Genomic DNA, 15,920 nt, shown 5'->3' on the forward strand with positions numbered 1-15,920 from the left:
ACTTTTGCAACTGTGGAACACTCCAAATGAAATAACACAAAGCCACACCAGAGTAACCAACATCAATATTCTGCATTTACATTATGCCTCAGTTCCATAAACAATAGTGTAAATATAAATGTAGCTGAAGTTTCATACTGTGCATGTACAATGACAATATTCAAACTCTTATTTTTAAATTGTATGTATGCACATTTGTCTGCAGACTAATCAGGGAAGAGTAGGCATCCGAGGCCTGATCCAAAGCCCATTGAGGTCCATGGAAACACTTCCATTGATATCAATCATCAGACCCCTAGAAAGTTTCACTTGGAAAAGTGCCACTGTTTTTGAGTTATACACATGGGGAAAAAATTCCAAGGACCAGATTGTAACTTGTACAATGCACCTGCATAAGGGAGTAGGAAGGAGTGAACTTCTTCCAGATACCACCTGGGTGTGAAATCTGAACTTTGTGTATGCACATAGCAGTGAATGGGTGGTGTTTGTCCAGTTACTTGCCCATCCTCACACCAAAAGCAGTGGGTTGGAATAGGTAAGGCCGTGGCTCCATCACCCCAAAGTGCCAGTGCAGGGAGTGTGATAAATTACTGCTGGTGCAGGTCAGCAGGAAATTACTATCCCTTCTTCTAAAGCTGGAGGATAACAGGGGACGAACTGTGACTGAGAGGTACATTTCTGAGTCACAATGTCTATGTCCACACTGCACTTAGACACCCCCAGCTGGCCCATACCAAATGACTAGGGCTTGAAGGGCTGTTTAATTGCAGTGCGCCACAACGCCATCCAGAACTGCCTGGTGAAAGCCATCGAACCACGCCTGGGGGAGGTCGCCATGAACTGCGCCATCCCTGGTACCGACAGCCAGCTGCAATCTGACATCATCGTCACCGACGAGGCCCAGAAAAAGATCATCCTCATCAACGTCACGGTCTCCTTTGAGAACAGGACCCTGGCCTTTTGTGAAGCCCGAGCTCGTAAGTTGGAAAAGTATGCTCCCCTGACTGATACCCTGAGAGCGAAGGGCTATGAGGTGCAGATGGGCGCCCTGATCGTCGGAGCCCTGGGCGCCTGGGACCCCTGCAATGAGCGTGTGCTGCGGACCTGTGGGATCGGTTGACGCTACGCACGGCTCATGCGGCGCCTCATGGTCTCAGACACCATCTGATGGTCCAGGGACATTCACGTCAAACACATCATCGGCCACAAACAGTACCAGGAGGCGTGAGCCAGAGCGACACTGTGCATCGACTACGAGAAAGGGACCGAGAGACTTTTTCGGTTGGACTATATGAACTGGAACCAGAAACTCACTAAACGTTAAATCTCACCAAATGATGGTCAATCCATCCTCATCATCATATCCACTCATTATACTCCACACCTGAACATAGCCATTATATGAACAACATACCCTCATATCTCAATGTCTATTCTTTGACCTGTTAACCTTTTACCCCCAATCTGGGATATTGCAGATCATGTATTCCTTATGCCATCTGATCTTAAACTGAACTTCGCACCTGTCATAAATATAAAGGGAAGGGTAAACACCTTTAAATTCCTCCTGGCCAGAGGAACCTTTTCACCTGTACAGGGTTAAGAAGCTAAGATAACCTCGCTGGCACCTGACCAAAATGACCAATGAGGAGACAAGATACTTTCAAAGCTGCCAGTGGGGGGAACAAAGGGTTCTCTCTGTCTGTGTGTTGCTTTTGCCGGGACCAGAGCAGGAATGCAGGTCAGAACTCCTGTAAAGAGTTAGTAAGCAATCTAGTTAGATATGTGTTAGATTCTGTTTTGTTTAAACGGCTGATAAAATAAGTTGTGCTGAATGGAATGTATATTCCTGTTTTGGTGTCTTTTTGTAACTTAAGGTTTTGCCTAGAGGGATTCTCTATGTTTTGAATCTGATTACCCTGGAAGGTATTTACCATCCTGATTTTACAGAGGTGATTCTTTTACTTTTTCTTTAATTAAAATTCTTCTTTTAAGAACCTGATTGTTTTTATATTGTTCTTAAGATCTAAGGGTTTGGGTCTGTGTTCACCTATGCCAATTGGTGAGGATTTTTATCAAGCCTTCCCCGGGAAAGGGGGTGTAGGGCTTGGGGGGGGGATTTGGGGGGGAAAGATGTTTCCAAGTGGGCTCTTTCCCTGTTATTTTTGTTAGACACTTGGTGGTGGCAGCAATAAGGTCCAGGGACAAAAGGTAAAACAGTTTGTACCTTGCGCAAGTTTTAACCTAAGCTGGCAAAAATAAGCTTAGGGGGTTTTTCATGCAGGTCCCCACATCTGTACCCTACATTTCAGAGTGGGGAAGGAACCTTGACAGTACCCCTTGATAATGTGTATATTATTCCCTGACAACCAGAAACTTCTACGCTTAAACTCTGTACCATTCACTTTTTTTTAAACATCATCTTAATAAAATTTTTAAATTTGGGCTTGAGCTGCAGCTCGAACTCTGGGACCCTTCCACCACACATGAGCCAGCTGGGGGTTTTTAATTGCTGTGTAGACAAACCCAGTGATTTCCAGGGCTAGTCCTGGTGCAGCTTACACCATACCACTTCCTCAGAGCTGTGCCTAAAGTCACAAGAGGGGATTTTCAAAAGAGCCTCTGTGACTTAGAATGTAAAAACAAGCACTAGTGACTTGCAATGGGACAGGTGCTCCTAAATCACCTAGGCACTTTTGAAAATCTCACTCAAACTTCCTCCAGAAGTATTTCATTTCATTTCCAGCTCATTTATTTCAGTAGTCTGAATATTTAAATACTGATTTTCAAGATTCAGTACTGAATCTAGCACAGACAAGCTATTTTACAGACATACTATAATTCTGTACTTACATGTTCAGAAACAAACAGTGCAATGTGTGGAAGTGCTGCCATGCCTTTGGTTTTAATCTCAGGAAACCGCTTATAACGAGCCACAAGAACACTGTAGAGGTTTGATATGGTCCCACCTAACAGCATGAAAAGGAAACAAATATTTCTGCTTTGGATTGAATAGCTTATTCCTCCTGGGAATTTAAATTTTACATCATTGCATCATAGGGCCAGATACGCAACTGGTATGAACTAGCATACCTCCATTGGCTTAATTTTGATTCCTTAATGACCCAGCAATTTGCAATTCACCAGCTGACTGCCCATTTTGACTGCAGGATATGCATATAGAATACCAGTCAAATCTTGGCCATAGAATTTTCTTCCCACCATTTAATTCCTTGTGCACTTCTCCAGGCTTCCACAGATTTGATGAGATTCACCATTAGGCATCCCAGTTTGATGGACCTCTTAAGATTCGTGCTTGTCAGGCAAATTTGATTGCAAGTCTCCTTTTCTTTCCCTCAACCCACCATGCCCTAGTCCCGAACAGAAACAGAGGGAATTAAAAAGAAAAGGAGTACTTGTGGCACCTTAGAGACTAATCAATTTATTTGAGCATAAGCTTTCGTGAGCTACAGCTCAATTCATCGAATTAAGGAGCTTGATTCAGAATTGTCCAAATTCTCATTTCTGAGAGGTTCATTTCTTTCTCTATTCTTATTGTATCACTGTACCAAAGGGTGCTTTCTGAGAATTAGCTTGATGTAAAATTGAATTCGGAGAAGCTTTGTCGATCTTTATTCTGAGAAAGTTTTCACTGTCCTATAACATTGCAGTAACCTTCTTCTTCTTCTTTATCCTGTCATTTTTTATTTACATGATTGCTATTAACGATATTTTGAAATTATAAATAGTGTTTTAAATAATTTAACCATATTATTACAAACTGCAAAAAAGTTCAGTTCAAGTTTGCTTTTAGATTAAAAGGAAGGTTCAAGTTGCTGCCTATTTTATTTAAGCTACTTTGCTCATCCCTAAAACAAGCTTAATGCAGTTTTCATATGGAGCCTGATCCAAAAGTGAGTGAACTTAATGGAAAGACTCTCACTGATTTGCGTAGGCTTCAGATCAGGCCCATGGCAAGGGTATTTTCCTGTCTACTTACCAGGAGAAAATATACCATCTGCTTCCATTTCTCCCCATCCAACCATTTCATGCATTTTCTTGAGAAGCATCTCCTCCATGACAACGAACACTGGAGCTATTTCATATGTAAACCTAAAATATGTTTTAAAAAAATAGCAAGAGGCTGTTTTCAGAAATGTATTTCTATTACACAAAAGAGGCACAAAAGGAAATGAGACAACAACTTGATTTAGGAATGATCTAAGGGGTGAGATTAGACTAGCGGCCTCCTTTCCTTTTTTCTTCCCCATTACCTTCTTCTTTCTCATCCCACATAATACCCATTATCTGACTATACATTTAGGATGTGAAAATGTTCAGAGAGGATATATTTTATCTACCCTGAGATTATATTTAAAAAGTAAATATATGAGACAGTTCTCCTCAAGTCTCTCATAAAGTTATTTGCATGTTACTATGGTGTGAAACTGAAATACCTATCATTTTACACACCCATCTTTTCTACATTTGCCTTAAATCAGTGGGGAATGCCATATTTAAAGTTGTTCCCAAATTCTAGAAAGCAATATGCAGTGGGTGTTACTAAACACTCAGCATGTGCCATTCTGCAGCAATTGTGTTTTCCTGCTAAGCCAAACACAGAAGGATACTGTGATTACTGTAGATACCTGAGGTGGTGAAAGTACAGTCTTTAATTGTGCCCACTGAATCTAGAAACAGTGTTCTAGATTCTGTCTCACTTACATTTCTGTAACTGTTGACTTCACGGGATTTATCTGTTGTTTGCACTGGGATGGCCCAAAAAATCACAGCTCAGCTGATTAAAATATTCCAACATTTCAGGGTCATTCCTCAAGTGAATTTTGCTTGAAACTATAACATGAGACTATGTTACACTGTCTGTTTATTATTACAGCACATCTCAGGGGTACTTTCTAATGTCATGTCCTGAGCACAGAGTGAGACAAAGCATTTAGAAGATTCCCCAGAACCATGTATAGATGTAGAGCCAAATCATGGCCCTGTTAGATACTGGGGAGGTGCTGTGGTGGAGAGCTAAAGGAAAATATTTGTAGATGGAGTCGGAGAAGGCTCTCAAACCAAAGCGACCAGATTGTGTGCAGACAGGAAGCCAGTGCTACAAGAGCAGACAAAGGACTAGAGAGAGACACAAAGGTCGCTTATTACTCACGCACTTTCACCCGAATTCACAATTTATACATGACTCCAAACCAATTTAAAAGAAGTCCACTCCCAAAACTCCCTAGTCACTCATGTGAGCATTTATATGACTCTTAAAAATACAAAGGAAGGGAGGAAGAGCTATAATTGACTTAATTTTGGAGTGGCACAATTTTTATCTGGAAAAACTGAATTACCTAACAAGCTTAAACAAAAAAAAACAAAAAAAAAATCTGGTGGTGTAGCTCCACTATTCACTATAGACCTATTAGACCTCCAGCTAAAACAGAAACAATTTTGACTGAACCAATTTTGACAGCTCTTAAATTTAGTTCAACATGTCCAAGTGAAAGACTATCATCTGCAGTAACCAGCCAGGATAATTTTACCAAACTACTCACAGCTGTCTATGCAGTTTCCACTCAAGCATCTCCATAAACACCCCAGCTTTGTTGTAATAGAAAACAACAGCAGGAATTTACTTTGGGTGAAAGAAAACTGGGCTTACACTTTCCAAAAAAACAAACAAAACTAAAACTGCAGTCAGAGTTCTACATGTCTACTTTTAACATGTGCAATGCTCCATGCACGAACAAGTTTGACTGAAGTACACAAATTTAGGCTAATGAATGTAAACTACATTTGCATACCAGACTATCAAAGTGACAAGCCAGTTAATAATAAATTAGTGCTTGTCTAGACCGTGATCCAGAAAACACGTAAGCACATATTTAACCACATAAGTAGTACCATTCCAGTTGGGCTACTCACATAGGTAACGTTAAGCAAATGTAAGTGTTTTACTGGATTGCATCCATAGTGTTTTTCCTAGGCAGATCTGAAAGTACTTTCCAAAGATGGGTAAGCATTATCATCCCCATTTTTTAGACTATCAGATACATACATTCTACTGTATGTGATTAAATATATTTGTAAGCTGCAAAGGGTTAAGATGTTACTGTACACTGTCATTCTGCACACTGTCTCCAGCTAATCTTTCCTAAGGAGTTATACAATGCATGTTTTTCTGAAATTTCTCCACAGAGATGTGTTCCAATGTTCTTGTGGATAGTAAAAATCTGCTAGGATATTTTATTTGGGAAATAGAGACAGAAATACAGTGTGGCTGAAAGCTGTTTAGGTGCATTGTTCATCTCTGTGGACACTAGTCTCTGTTCCAATGTCTTTAATAATGTTGTCCTTTCAGAAAAGAAAAGTTTGATTATTTTCCCTCATTACATTATGAACTGCACTGAGCTGCATCCCTTAGAATGTATGACAGGAAATTATGAGTGTAGGACACTTGGTTTTAGGCACATGAAAGGTACATTGGCTAACTCTACCACCTCCATTCTTCCTTTCTAACCTCCCTACAGTCAGTCTCCATGAGGTGCTCCCCCTTTGGCTTTGTGATGTCTTTTCAGTAAGTACGTGCACTTTATGGCTTAAACCTAGTGCTTTTCAACCTCTCCTGTCTATCAAGACCACACAATCTACTCCACATATTCTCCACAGATAAAGCATCTTCAATAATCCCCTGAAGGCCTCTGCTTCCACCTCTCATTCTCAAAAACTGTCCCCTAGGTCCCAAAGCTGAACAAAACTTTTTTGTCAAAACTTTTTTTTTTTTTTACACTAAATTGATTTTTCAAACTAAATTAATTTTCATTTTGGTCCAAATTATTGTAAAAAAAAATAGAAACTGATTTTTTTTATATATATGCTGAAAACTGGTGTTGCTTTTTAAAACCAAAACCATTTTTTAACAGATTTTTATTTGGGGGTATTGATTTTTGTTGAAAAAAAACTAAACTTCCCCCCCTTCCTCCACCCACAGAAAATTTGTGATGGTGGGGGTAGGGGGTAGAATTTTTCAAAATTCACTGTGGCAAATAGATATATATTTCAGTCAACTTCACTAGATCCTTTATCTCTTCCAGGAAGTATCCAGTTCTCAAATTCATTTTCTTAGCCAAGTCTCTCTCTCTCTCTACCTTCCTTTATCTCAAACACTCACCCTTAATCATTTACACTCCTTGCAGAGTAATATACAAAATTCTTACTAGGATTATTAAATGATACAACAAAAATAAAACAAATTAGAGTTTTAAAAGTTCACTATAATTGTTACAAAGTCTTATTTTATTGGAAAACGTGGCCAAATGTCCAGGTTGAAAATCTTGGAAGTATATGAATCAAATTTTCCAAAAACCACTTCTTAGTTTGCAGCTGCAACTTGATGCACTAAAAGCTTTGTCCATGCTTTCCACTCCCAACATTTAGCATGCTCAATCCATGTATTTACATTTATAAATCAGGGAGTTGAGCATCTAATTACCCATTATGCCAGTGCCAATTTAAGGTTTTGTGTTCACTAAGATGTCTTGGGTGTGCCAAAAATATTTGAGGGAACAGAATTGTACATGCCAATCCAGAAGTCTGGTTTGTGGTCCCTTTGAAAATATGGCAGCATGTGCCAAAATGAAGGACTGAATGGCCAAAATGAACAAGTTTCACAAAAAAAAGGAAGATTTTGCTGTGTTATGGTTATGCTGAACATTTTGCATATACTTAATTTCATTGTGTTTTATTTCAGAAATTCTTCTAGTGAGAATCTGACAGCTCTGAAATTTTGTTATATTTTGTTTAATTCTAATAGAATCAATCAGCTTTAAGTTGCGGTTGAGATTTCCTGGGAACCCCTCTGGTAGAGGCTGTGGCAGAGAATCAGTTCATCCTTTGGTTGACCTAGCCATGTTCTCTCCTCAACAGTCATTTTGGGGCTGTATTAGTCAGCCATGAGCTCCCTAGTGGAGCAGGGGATGTGTCCAGACCTTGTCCTAAAGTCCTGCTCCGGAAATTTTCCAACACCAGGGGCCTTGCACCGTTGGTCACGTGGCTGTAACCTGGGACTGAATCTAGTTCTGTAACATTAACAGGGATTTAGTGATTTTGAGTTCCCATTGTTCAGTGCTAATGTGTTTTGCAACTGGGGAGTTGCATTTGCAAGTGAACAATATTATTCCCTCTACTCAGTACATCTGTGTATGTTTTATCCCAAAATAAGCCTGGCTAATTATTAGGGGCTCTTAAGTTAAATTAATTGGCCGATAGTTTTAAGACTGGTGTCTGCAGTATGCTCTGCTTGAAAACAACCAGTGAGTTTACATCCAGTGCAGGCATTGTCACTTTGCTGTGCAACATGGTATATCTACCTCAGTTGTCTGTAGTGCACAGATCCCTGATACATAGCCAACACTATTTATTCAGGTGTTCACTCACTTGTTTCAAAAATGGGCAGTTTGTGCTTGTTTGTTTTCAAATAGGTACTTTGCATTCCAGAAAAGTAGTAAAAAGTGGCTGGCTTTTGTTAGTATTTAACTTGTAACCAAAGACTGGGATTTACAGTACATACATGTTTGTATTTGCAGTAGCTGACAGCCATTCACCAGCTAGTCCAACAATGTCAAGGCCACTGGAGAGCTGGTTGAAGTAGCGAGGATGTCCTAAAATGAAATAAAAATAAACCAGAATTTGTGTAAGAGACAGAAATACATTGTTCTTCAGCTCAGTCCCCAGTTAACTTGTGTTGATAAGAACAGTGAAATCAGTATGGAGAATAAGAGTGTCTCTTTATGTTAATGTTGGGGAAAGAAGCCTTCCTTAAAAATGGGTCTGAAGTTAAACCTAGGACATTCAAGTCTTTATTGAGCAAATTAAATAAACTACATTTCCCAGTTAAGTAGCTTACTTTCTACTAACACCAGAATTCAAATAATTCAAGACAACTGGTCCCTTATATTGGAATGTGGGTAACATTTTCAAAAGCATGTAGGTCAATAAGATTTATGTGCTTTAGAGCATTTTTCCATTTGTGATCAAAACCCTTTTACTATTCTGAACCAACTGTCTCTAAATCTGAGGATATTTTTGAACTCAGTATGCTATCCCTTAAACCTCTGTACATGCCAAGTCAATTCACATCTAAAAAGGTGTTAAAAATAAATGTACACGGTTGGAAAAATTGGCTAAATATTTTAGAAACCTCCCTAGTGTCATGCACTGCAAAGGGGAAAGAGAACAGAAAAACAAACAAAAATATTCAGCCCTGTTTAAAATGTTGTCAGTTTCTGTACATAACCCTCTTTAATGAATAATTACTTTAAATTATTTAAATAAAGAATTACACTAGTGAATAATTCATGAAAGTGTTAACTGGTTCTCTTGAGGAAGTGAATTCTCACCCCCTTGTTTCTTACTGTATCAAAACAAGTTGAGAACAGAACGATACACACCCTCCCACCCCCCACTGGAAATGCAGGGTGAGGAAAAAAATATTTAAGGAGTTATACGAATCCGGCAAAACTAAGAGTCCTGGACAAATAGATTCCAGTATGGAAAAATATCAGATCCCTAAACAATGATTTATATGCCTGTGAAGATATGAGACAGATACATTTTTGCTGTGGGGGACACTATGTTACCTGTTTTAACTCCGTATTTTAAGGCATCCCTACAGTCAACAAGTATCTGTTCCAAAGGCTCTGGCTGATCACGCAGCTCCAAGCTGAACCCTTCCAAGCCTTCCAGAAGTTGATGGGGGTGATGAAAGTCCAGAACTTTACTGTTCCCATCATAGGTTTTTTTAATATAATTCAGGAGAATTTCTACCACTTCAAGCAGGAACTGATCTGTCAATTCCTCACCATTCCTAGCAGGCAACAAGTCTAGGAAGAAATCAAGGGAACATCAGTGTAATGTTAACAAGTACTCAGGAGTCAGGTTGGTTGGAGACACTGCTTTTATTGACTTCACAAATGCTCTGTTCAGTCTCACCCTGCACAGGCTTCTGGGAATATCCAGTTCCCACTGAACATGCTCAGATCTAGTTGCTTCCATCGTTGTAATATGTTGTGGTGTTCAGTGAGCATTCAGACCCAGATCCTCCAAGGTATTTAAGAGATTAATTGCCACTGAAATTACAGAAGTCTTAATTGTTTATTTTGAGGAAGTGAATCCTCACCGCACTGGAAAATCAGTAGAAGTTAAGCTCTTAAATACCTTTGAGGATGTGGGCTTAAGTGCATAAGGTGCTTGGGAAAGTTCTGCTTTATTCGGTGACCATTTCCAACTGACTGTGCATAACAACAACAACATGAACTTCTAAGGAGCGTCCACCCAGACTCTTTTTCTAGGAAGCTCAGCCCTTAAAGGCACAGTCCCCATTACCATATTACATATCCCTACTATTATCATATAAGGGCTTAGCACATTAACCCTTTTGTATTCACAGTATGTTGCACTTCTATAGCACCTTTCATGTGTGGAGCTCAGAACATAGATGCAGATAGTGGGAAAACAGACATTTTGCTCAGTGACCCAGCTCTCTAACAAGATGTTGAAGGGCCAATTCGGATTGGAAGAGGCTAGAAGGGCAGGGATGATTTCCGACTGGTACAGAAAGGAGATTTACTATGTTACTGTTTTCAGTTTGATTCTCAGATCCAGAAGACCACAGCTCCCTCACAGTCTACTAGTGACAATGCAACTGATAGGATCAACATTTCCCTCATTCTCTTCCCCCTGGAAAGGAGGGGCAAGATCATAAATCCTTGGGTCTCTGCCTCACCACCATGATGAAAATACCCCTTGAACCCATTCCCTTGTACTCAGTGGCCTGTGAAGTAGGAAGAGAGAAACTCCTAGGTCTTCATGGGAGGGATAGCCCAGTGGTTTGAGCTTTGGCCTGCTAAACCCAGGGTTGTGAGTTCAATCTCTGAGGGGGCCATTTAGGGATATGGGGCAAAAATTGGGGATTGGTCCTGCTTTGAGCAGGGGGTTGAACTAGCTGACCTCCTGAGGTTCCTTCCAACCCTGATATTCTATGATTCATTGAGCATGGGCAAAAATCCTAGTGGCTTAGCTACCCCTCCTTTGATCTATGGGTGGGGGCTACAGGAACATTTGGTTCCTCCTCAGGGTGCATGTGTGTGTGGTAGGGTTGCCAGGCATCTAGTTTTCAACAGAACACCTGGTCAAAAAGGGACTCTGGAGGCTCCGGTCAGCACCACCGATCAGGCTGTTAAAAGTCCAGTTGCTGGTGCTGCAGGTCTAAGGCAGGCTAGTCCCTAAGTGTTCTAGCACCACACGCCGCCCCCGGCCCAAGCACCGGCTGAGGGGGCTGTGCCTGTGGGTGAGAGCAGCGTGCAGAGCATCCTGGCTCCACCGCCTAGAAGCCAGACCTGCTGGCCACTTCCAGGGCCCAGCGTGGAGTCAGGATAGGCAGGGAACCTGCCTTAGCCCTGCTGTGCTGCTGACTGGGAGCTTTCCGAGGTAAACCCGTGCCCTAACCCCGAGTCCCACCCACCCCCCGCCACAGCCCTGAGCACCCCCCAAACTCAAAGCCCCCTCCTGCACCCCCAGCCCGTCATCCCTGGCTCCACCACAGAGCCTGCACCTGCAGCCCAGAGCACATAGCCCCTCCTGCACCCCTGCCACAGCCTGGAGCCCCTCTCGCACCCTGAACCCCTCATTTCTGGCCCCACCCCAGAACCTGCACCCCTAGTTAGAGCCCTCATCCCCTCCCACACTCCAACCTCCTGCCCCAGCACAGTGAAAGTGAGTGAGGGTGGGGGAGAGCAAGCCACCAGGGAGGGGGAGGGAGTAGGGGGCGGGACCTAGGGGAAAGGGTGGGGGGGCCTCAGGGAAGGGGGGGGCTAGGGTGTTCAGTTTTGTGCGATTAGGAAGTTGGCAACCCGTGGGGTGGGGGGGAATTGCTGGTTCTTGGCCTATCAATCTGGTGGAGGGAGGAAAAAAAAGGGGGGGGGGGCGACTTCTACTACCAGTATTGCCTGCTGGCTTTATTTAGGAGATATGTTACCAGATTTATGAAGATTAGAGAGAATGAGGAGTAGAGAGGGAGAGATTGGGAACAGAAAAGAGAGGACACTTCATCTTCATTGTCCTCCACCTTTCCCCACTGGTCATATAAAATGTGGTCATCAAGCTGAACCATGACACATCTCCACAACAGGCTGTTTAGAAACAGGGAATTGCCCGAAGAGAAACATCAGACAGGATTTGTTGCCAACAAAAGGAACAATTATTGAAAGGGTTGGCTGTTCTGTTGTTCTGGTTTTTCATATTATACTTACCTGATGCATAGATATTTGAAAAATTAGCCACAAGTCTCATAGGTTTAGTGTCCTTTTCCTTCTCTTCGCCTTCTTCCTGAAAGCTAGAGATATGTTTCTCTCTCAGCTGAGAAGGTTCAAGATGGACCTGTTCATCTGGGAAAATGACACCAGATTTAAAAAAGAAAATGGCTTTAAAGGATTATTTGCAATATAGGAATTGCCAGACCAGATCAGACCATAGTCCATCCACTAGTCTAATATTCAGTCTGTGACAGTTGCCAGAGTCAGGGTTTCAGGGTAACTGCACCTGTATCCCCACTCCAAGGTCCACTCAAGGAGTGTCCAGTCATCATCAGCCCAGTAGGGGCCCTAGTAGGCCCAAGTCTTCTGCAAAGCGTAGGGCCTCCATTTGACAGAATATCCTGTCTATTTACTGGATCAGAAAGAAGACCCTAAGTAAATTTAAATGCAGCCTTTTTGTATCATAAACCCTTCTCTGTTGATCTCTGGAAAACCCAGTTTGAACAAGTATACACAAGCCTCCCCAGGGGGTGGTACTTTGAAGTATTAGCAAATTGAGTGATTCACCTTAATTCCCTCACGGCCACACACTATTTTTGGTTCCTGCAGGAGTTGTGATAACCCTTCCCCACCCGAGTTACATAAAATGCCTGGCCCACAAAGATACATAAACCATTCATAAACTTGTATTGGTTTGCAGTATCTGGCACAGTCATAAGCAGGTGCATCAGGGGAAAGTACAAGAAGCCCAGAGAGGAAATTTCCTCCTACAATAATCTCCATCAAATAGTGGCTGGATTATTCTCTGAAACATTTATCCATTATATTTTATGCTATCTAATAAAACTGGATTTTCTCATTATCCTTATAAACATCTAATCCTTGTCTGAACCCCACTAAACCCTTGGGTTGGGTTCAATAATATCTGGTGACAAGGAGTTCCATGGATCCCTTTACAAGTCTCTTTAAATCCCTCTTTCTACCTATGTGATTTATCTGTCCCCCTATGAGTATATTGTTCTGCCTATCTACTGTCAAGGATGGCACATTAACATAGAGATTTACTCTTTCTAATACATATAGAATAGAGGTGGACACCCTTCCAAATCATCCTGGCAGCTTATCTTTTGGGGCCGACTTTGATACAAGGGGATGACTTGTGGGATAATGTGCTAATCAACGTGAGAAACGATCAAAATGTGGCCTCTAGCTATTCACCTACTATTTTTTTAAACATTTAACAAAAATTTAACTTCCTTTGACAAATGCTTCATACAGCCCTTCTGGTCACCATAATTTCAAATTCTGACAGATGCTTACCTAGCACATTTCCCCTATTCCTGAGGTTTTCCTAACAGAACTTCTAAAAAGCATTTCCAAAGTATCTAAAACCTTATGCTGCATCCCAAGGGTAAGATTCATGTCAAAAGTTGTGCCAGTGCAAGCCAAACAAAATAGCTGACTTATGAAGGAATTTGCCCCGGGGGAAAAAAAGGAGGGAGGCCCACACGATTTAACCTATCTGACTATAAAGCTAACTTTTCTTTTGACTTCTGTCTGCACACACTCTGGAAAGAATCTGGACTTGGAGATGGATTTTAAAAATCTCTGATTGCCAATGAGGTGTGTCACAGGAGTTAATTTGACATTTAACATCTTACTCAGGTAAACTGCCACCACAGCTTAGCAACTTTGGCTGTAACATAATTAACAATTGTCACTGCGCTAAGGCACTTATTTAATTCTTTTTAAAGTACAAAAGCTAAGTCCTAGACGCTGTTTAATTATCAGACTGAGCTAATGCTTAAAACAGCGATCCAGAGAGGCAATTAAATTAGAACAAACCTTATATTAATCAAATAGCCATCTGTTTAGTTTAATAAAAGGAGGTTGTCAAGGTTCCTTCCCCACTCTGAACTCTAGGGTACAGATGTGGGGACCTGCATGAAAAACCTCCTAAGCTTATTTTTACCAGCTTAGGTTAAAAACTTCCCCAAGGTACAAACTATTTTACCTTTTGTCCCTGGACCTTATTGCTGCCATCACCAAGCACCTAAGAAAAATGACAGGGAAAGAACCCACTTGGAAACATCTTTCCCCCCAAAATCCTCCCAAGCCCTACACCCCCTTTCCTGGGGAAGGCTTGATAAAAATCCTCACCAATTGGCATAGGTGAACACAGACCCAAACCCTTAGATCTTAAGAACAATGAAAAAGCAATTAGGTTCTTAAAAGAAGAATTTTAATTAAAGAAAAAGTAAAAGAATCACCTCTGTAAAATCAGGATGGTAAATACCTTCCAGGGTAATCAGATTCAAAACATAGAGAATCCCTCTAAGCTAAACCTTAAGTTACAAAAAGACACCAAAACAGGAATATACATTCCATTCAGCACAACTTATTTTATCAGCCATTTAAACAAAACAGAATCTAACGCATATCTAACTAGATTGCTTACTAACTCTTTACAGTAGTTCTGACTTGCATTCCTGCTCTGGTCCCGGCAAAAGCATCACACAGACAGAGAGAACCCTTTGTTCCCCCCGCCCCCACTCCAGCTTTGAAAGTACCTTGTCTCCTCATTGGTCATTTTGGTCAGGTACCAGCGAGGTTATCTTTGCTTCTTAACCCTTTACAGGTGAAAGGGTTTTTTCTCTGCCCAGGAAGGATTTAAAGGTGTTTACCCTTCCCTTTATATTTATGACAGAGGTGCTTTCTTATTTTGGTTGTTGGAATGAAACGACTGATTTACCTAGGCTTTTATTAAATTAATTTTCTTTGATGTGATTTGGGGTTAATAATTGAGGGGAGCACAAAATACAGGGATCCATGTTTGTTTGTTTTTTTTAAAGATAGAAATAATTGAAGCAAATACACCACTTTTCTCTCATTGCCCTAGTGCAGTATGGTATAGGCGCAATGGGCACCACAGCTCTTGCTCACACATGTTGGATCGCCTTTGCTCTCAGTGTTCTCTGGTTATGTGTTTCAAATGACAACATTAATAATAATACTCAGACATTTGCTTAACCAGAACAGCAAAACCAATGCAAGAAATACAACTTTGAAATGCTGTTGTTTACATGCAAAAAGAGGTCAACAGGTGAAGTCCTTGGAGACCCATACACACAGTGTCCCTAAAATGGATATGGGAATTTCCTCCACTCACAAAGGCAATACATACTAGTCATTGGGACTACAGGGAACAAATTAATATGAGCTGGACTGCACATAGTCACTGACTGGACAATCATCAGACAGTAATTTACAGTCATGCTGGAGGGAATTTTTAATTCTTGTTTTTCCTTTTCAGTTCAGAAGCAGACTCTCGTTACTATTTTAATTCCATGTTTCGTATTTAAACAAAAAAAGTACTTACATCAAATACAGTTATAAGACTTGATATTTGAACAACAACTTCTAATTTTGCAGTGCTGTTTTGCATGCACAAACAACAGTCACATGTCTAACTGCACTATTGTGCCTAAAATTAGACAGTACCAGGTAAACAGCTAACAATTTAAGTGTTCAAAATGCACCTGCAAAACTGAAGGCTGGGATGAGGACTCTATTAAGGTTGTGCCCAGTACTGTACTCCTT

General features: G+C 41.0%; 1 protein-coding gene across 1 annotated transcript in view; it reads right to left on the reverse strand.

Annotated features, from left to right (window-relative positions):
* LOC141981535 (glutamate decarboxylase 1-like) overlaps positions 1 to 15,920 on the reverse strand; it is a 69,686-nt gene that overhangs the window by 22,179 nt on the left and 31,587 nt on the right. Inside the window, 5 exon segments of the mRNA XM_074943187.1 lie at positions 2,854 to 2,969; positions 4,001 to 4,113; positions 8,579 to 8,669; positions 9,648 to 9,890; positions 12,318 to 12,452. Coding sequence (XP_074799288.1) covers positions 2,854 to 2,969; positions 4,001 to 4,113; positions 8,579 to 8,669; positions 9,648 to 9,890; positions 12,318 to 12,452 — 698 coding nt within the window.

Source organism: Natator depressus, chromosome 2 (assembly GCF_965152275.1).
Source record: "Natator depressus isolate rNatDep1 chromosome 2, rNatDep2.hap1, whole genome shotgun sequence".
Classification (NCBI taxonomy): domain Eukaryota; kingdom Metazoa; phylum Chordata; order Testudines; family Cheloniidae; genus Natator; species Natator depressus.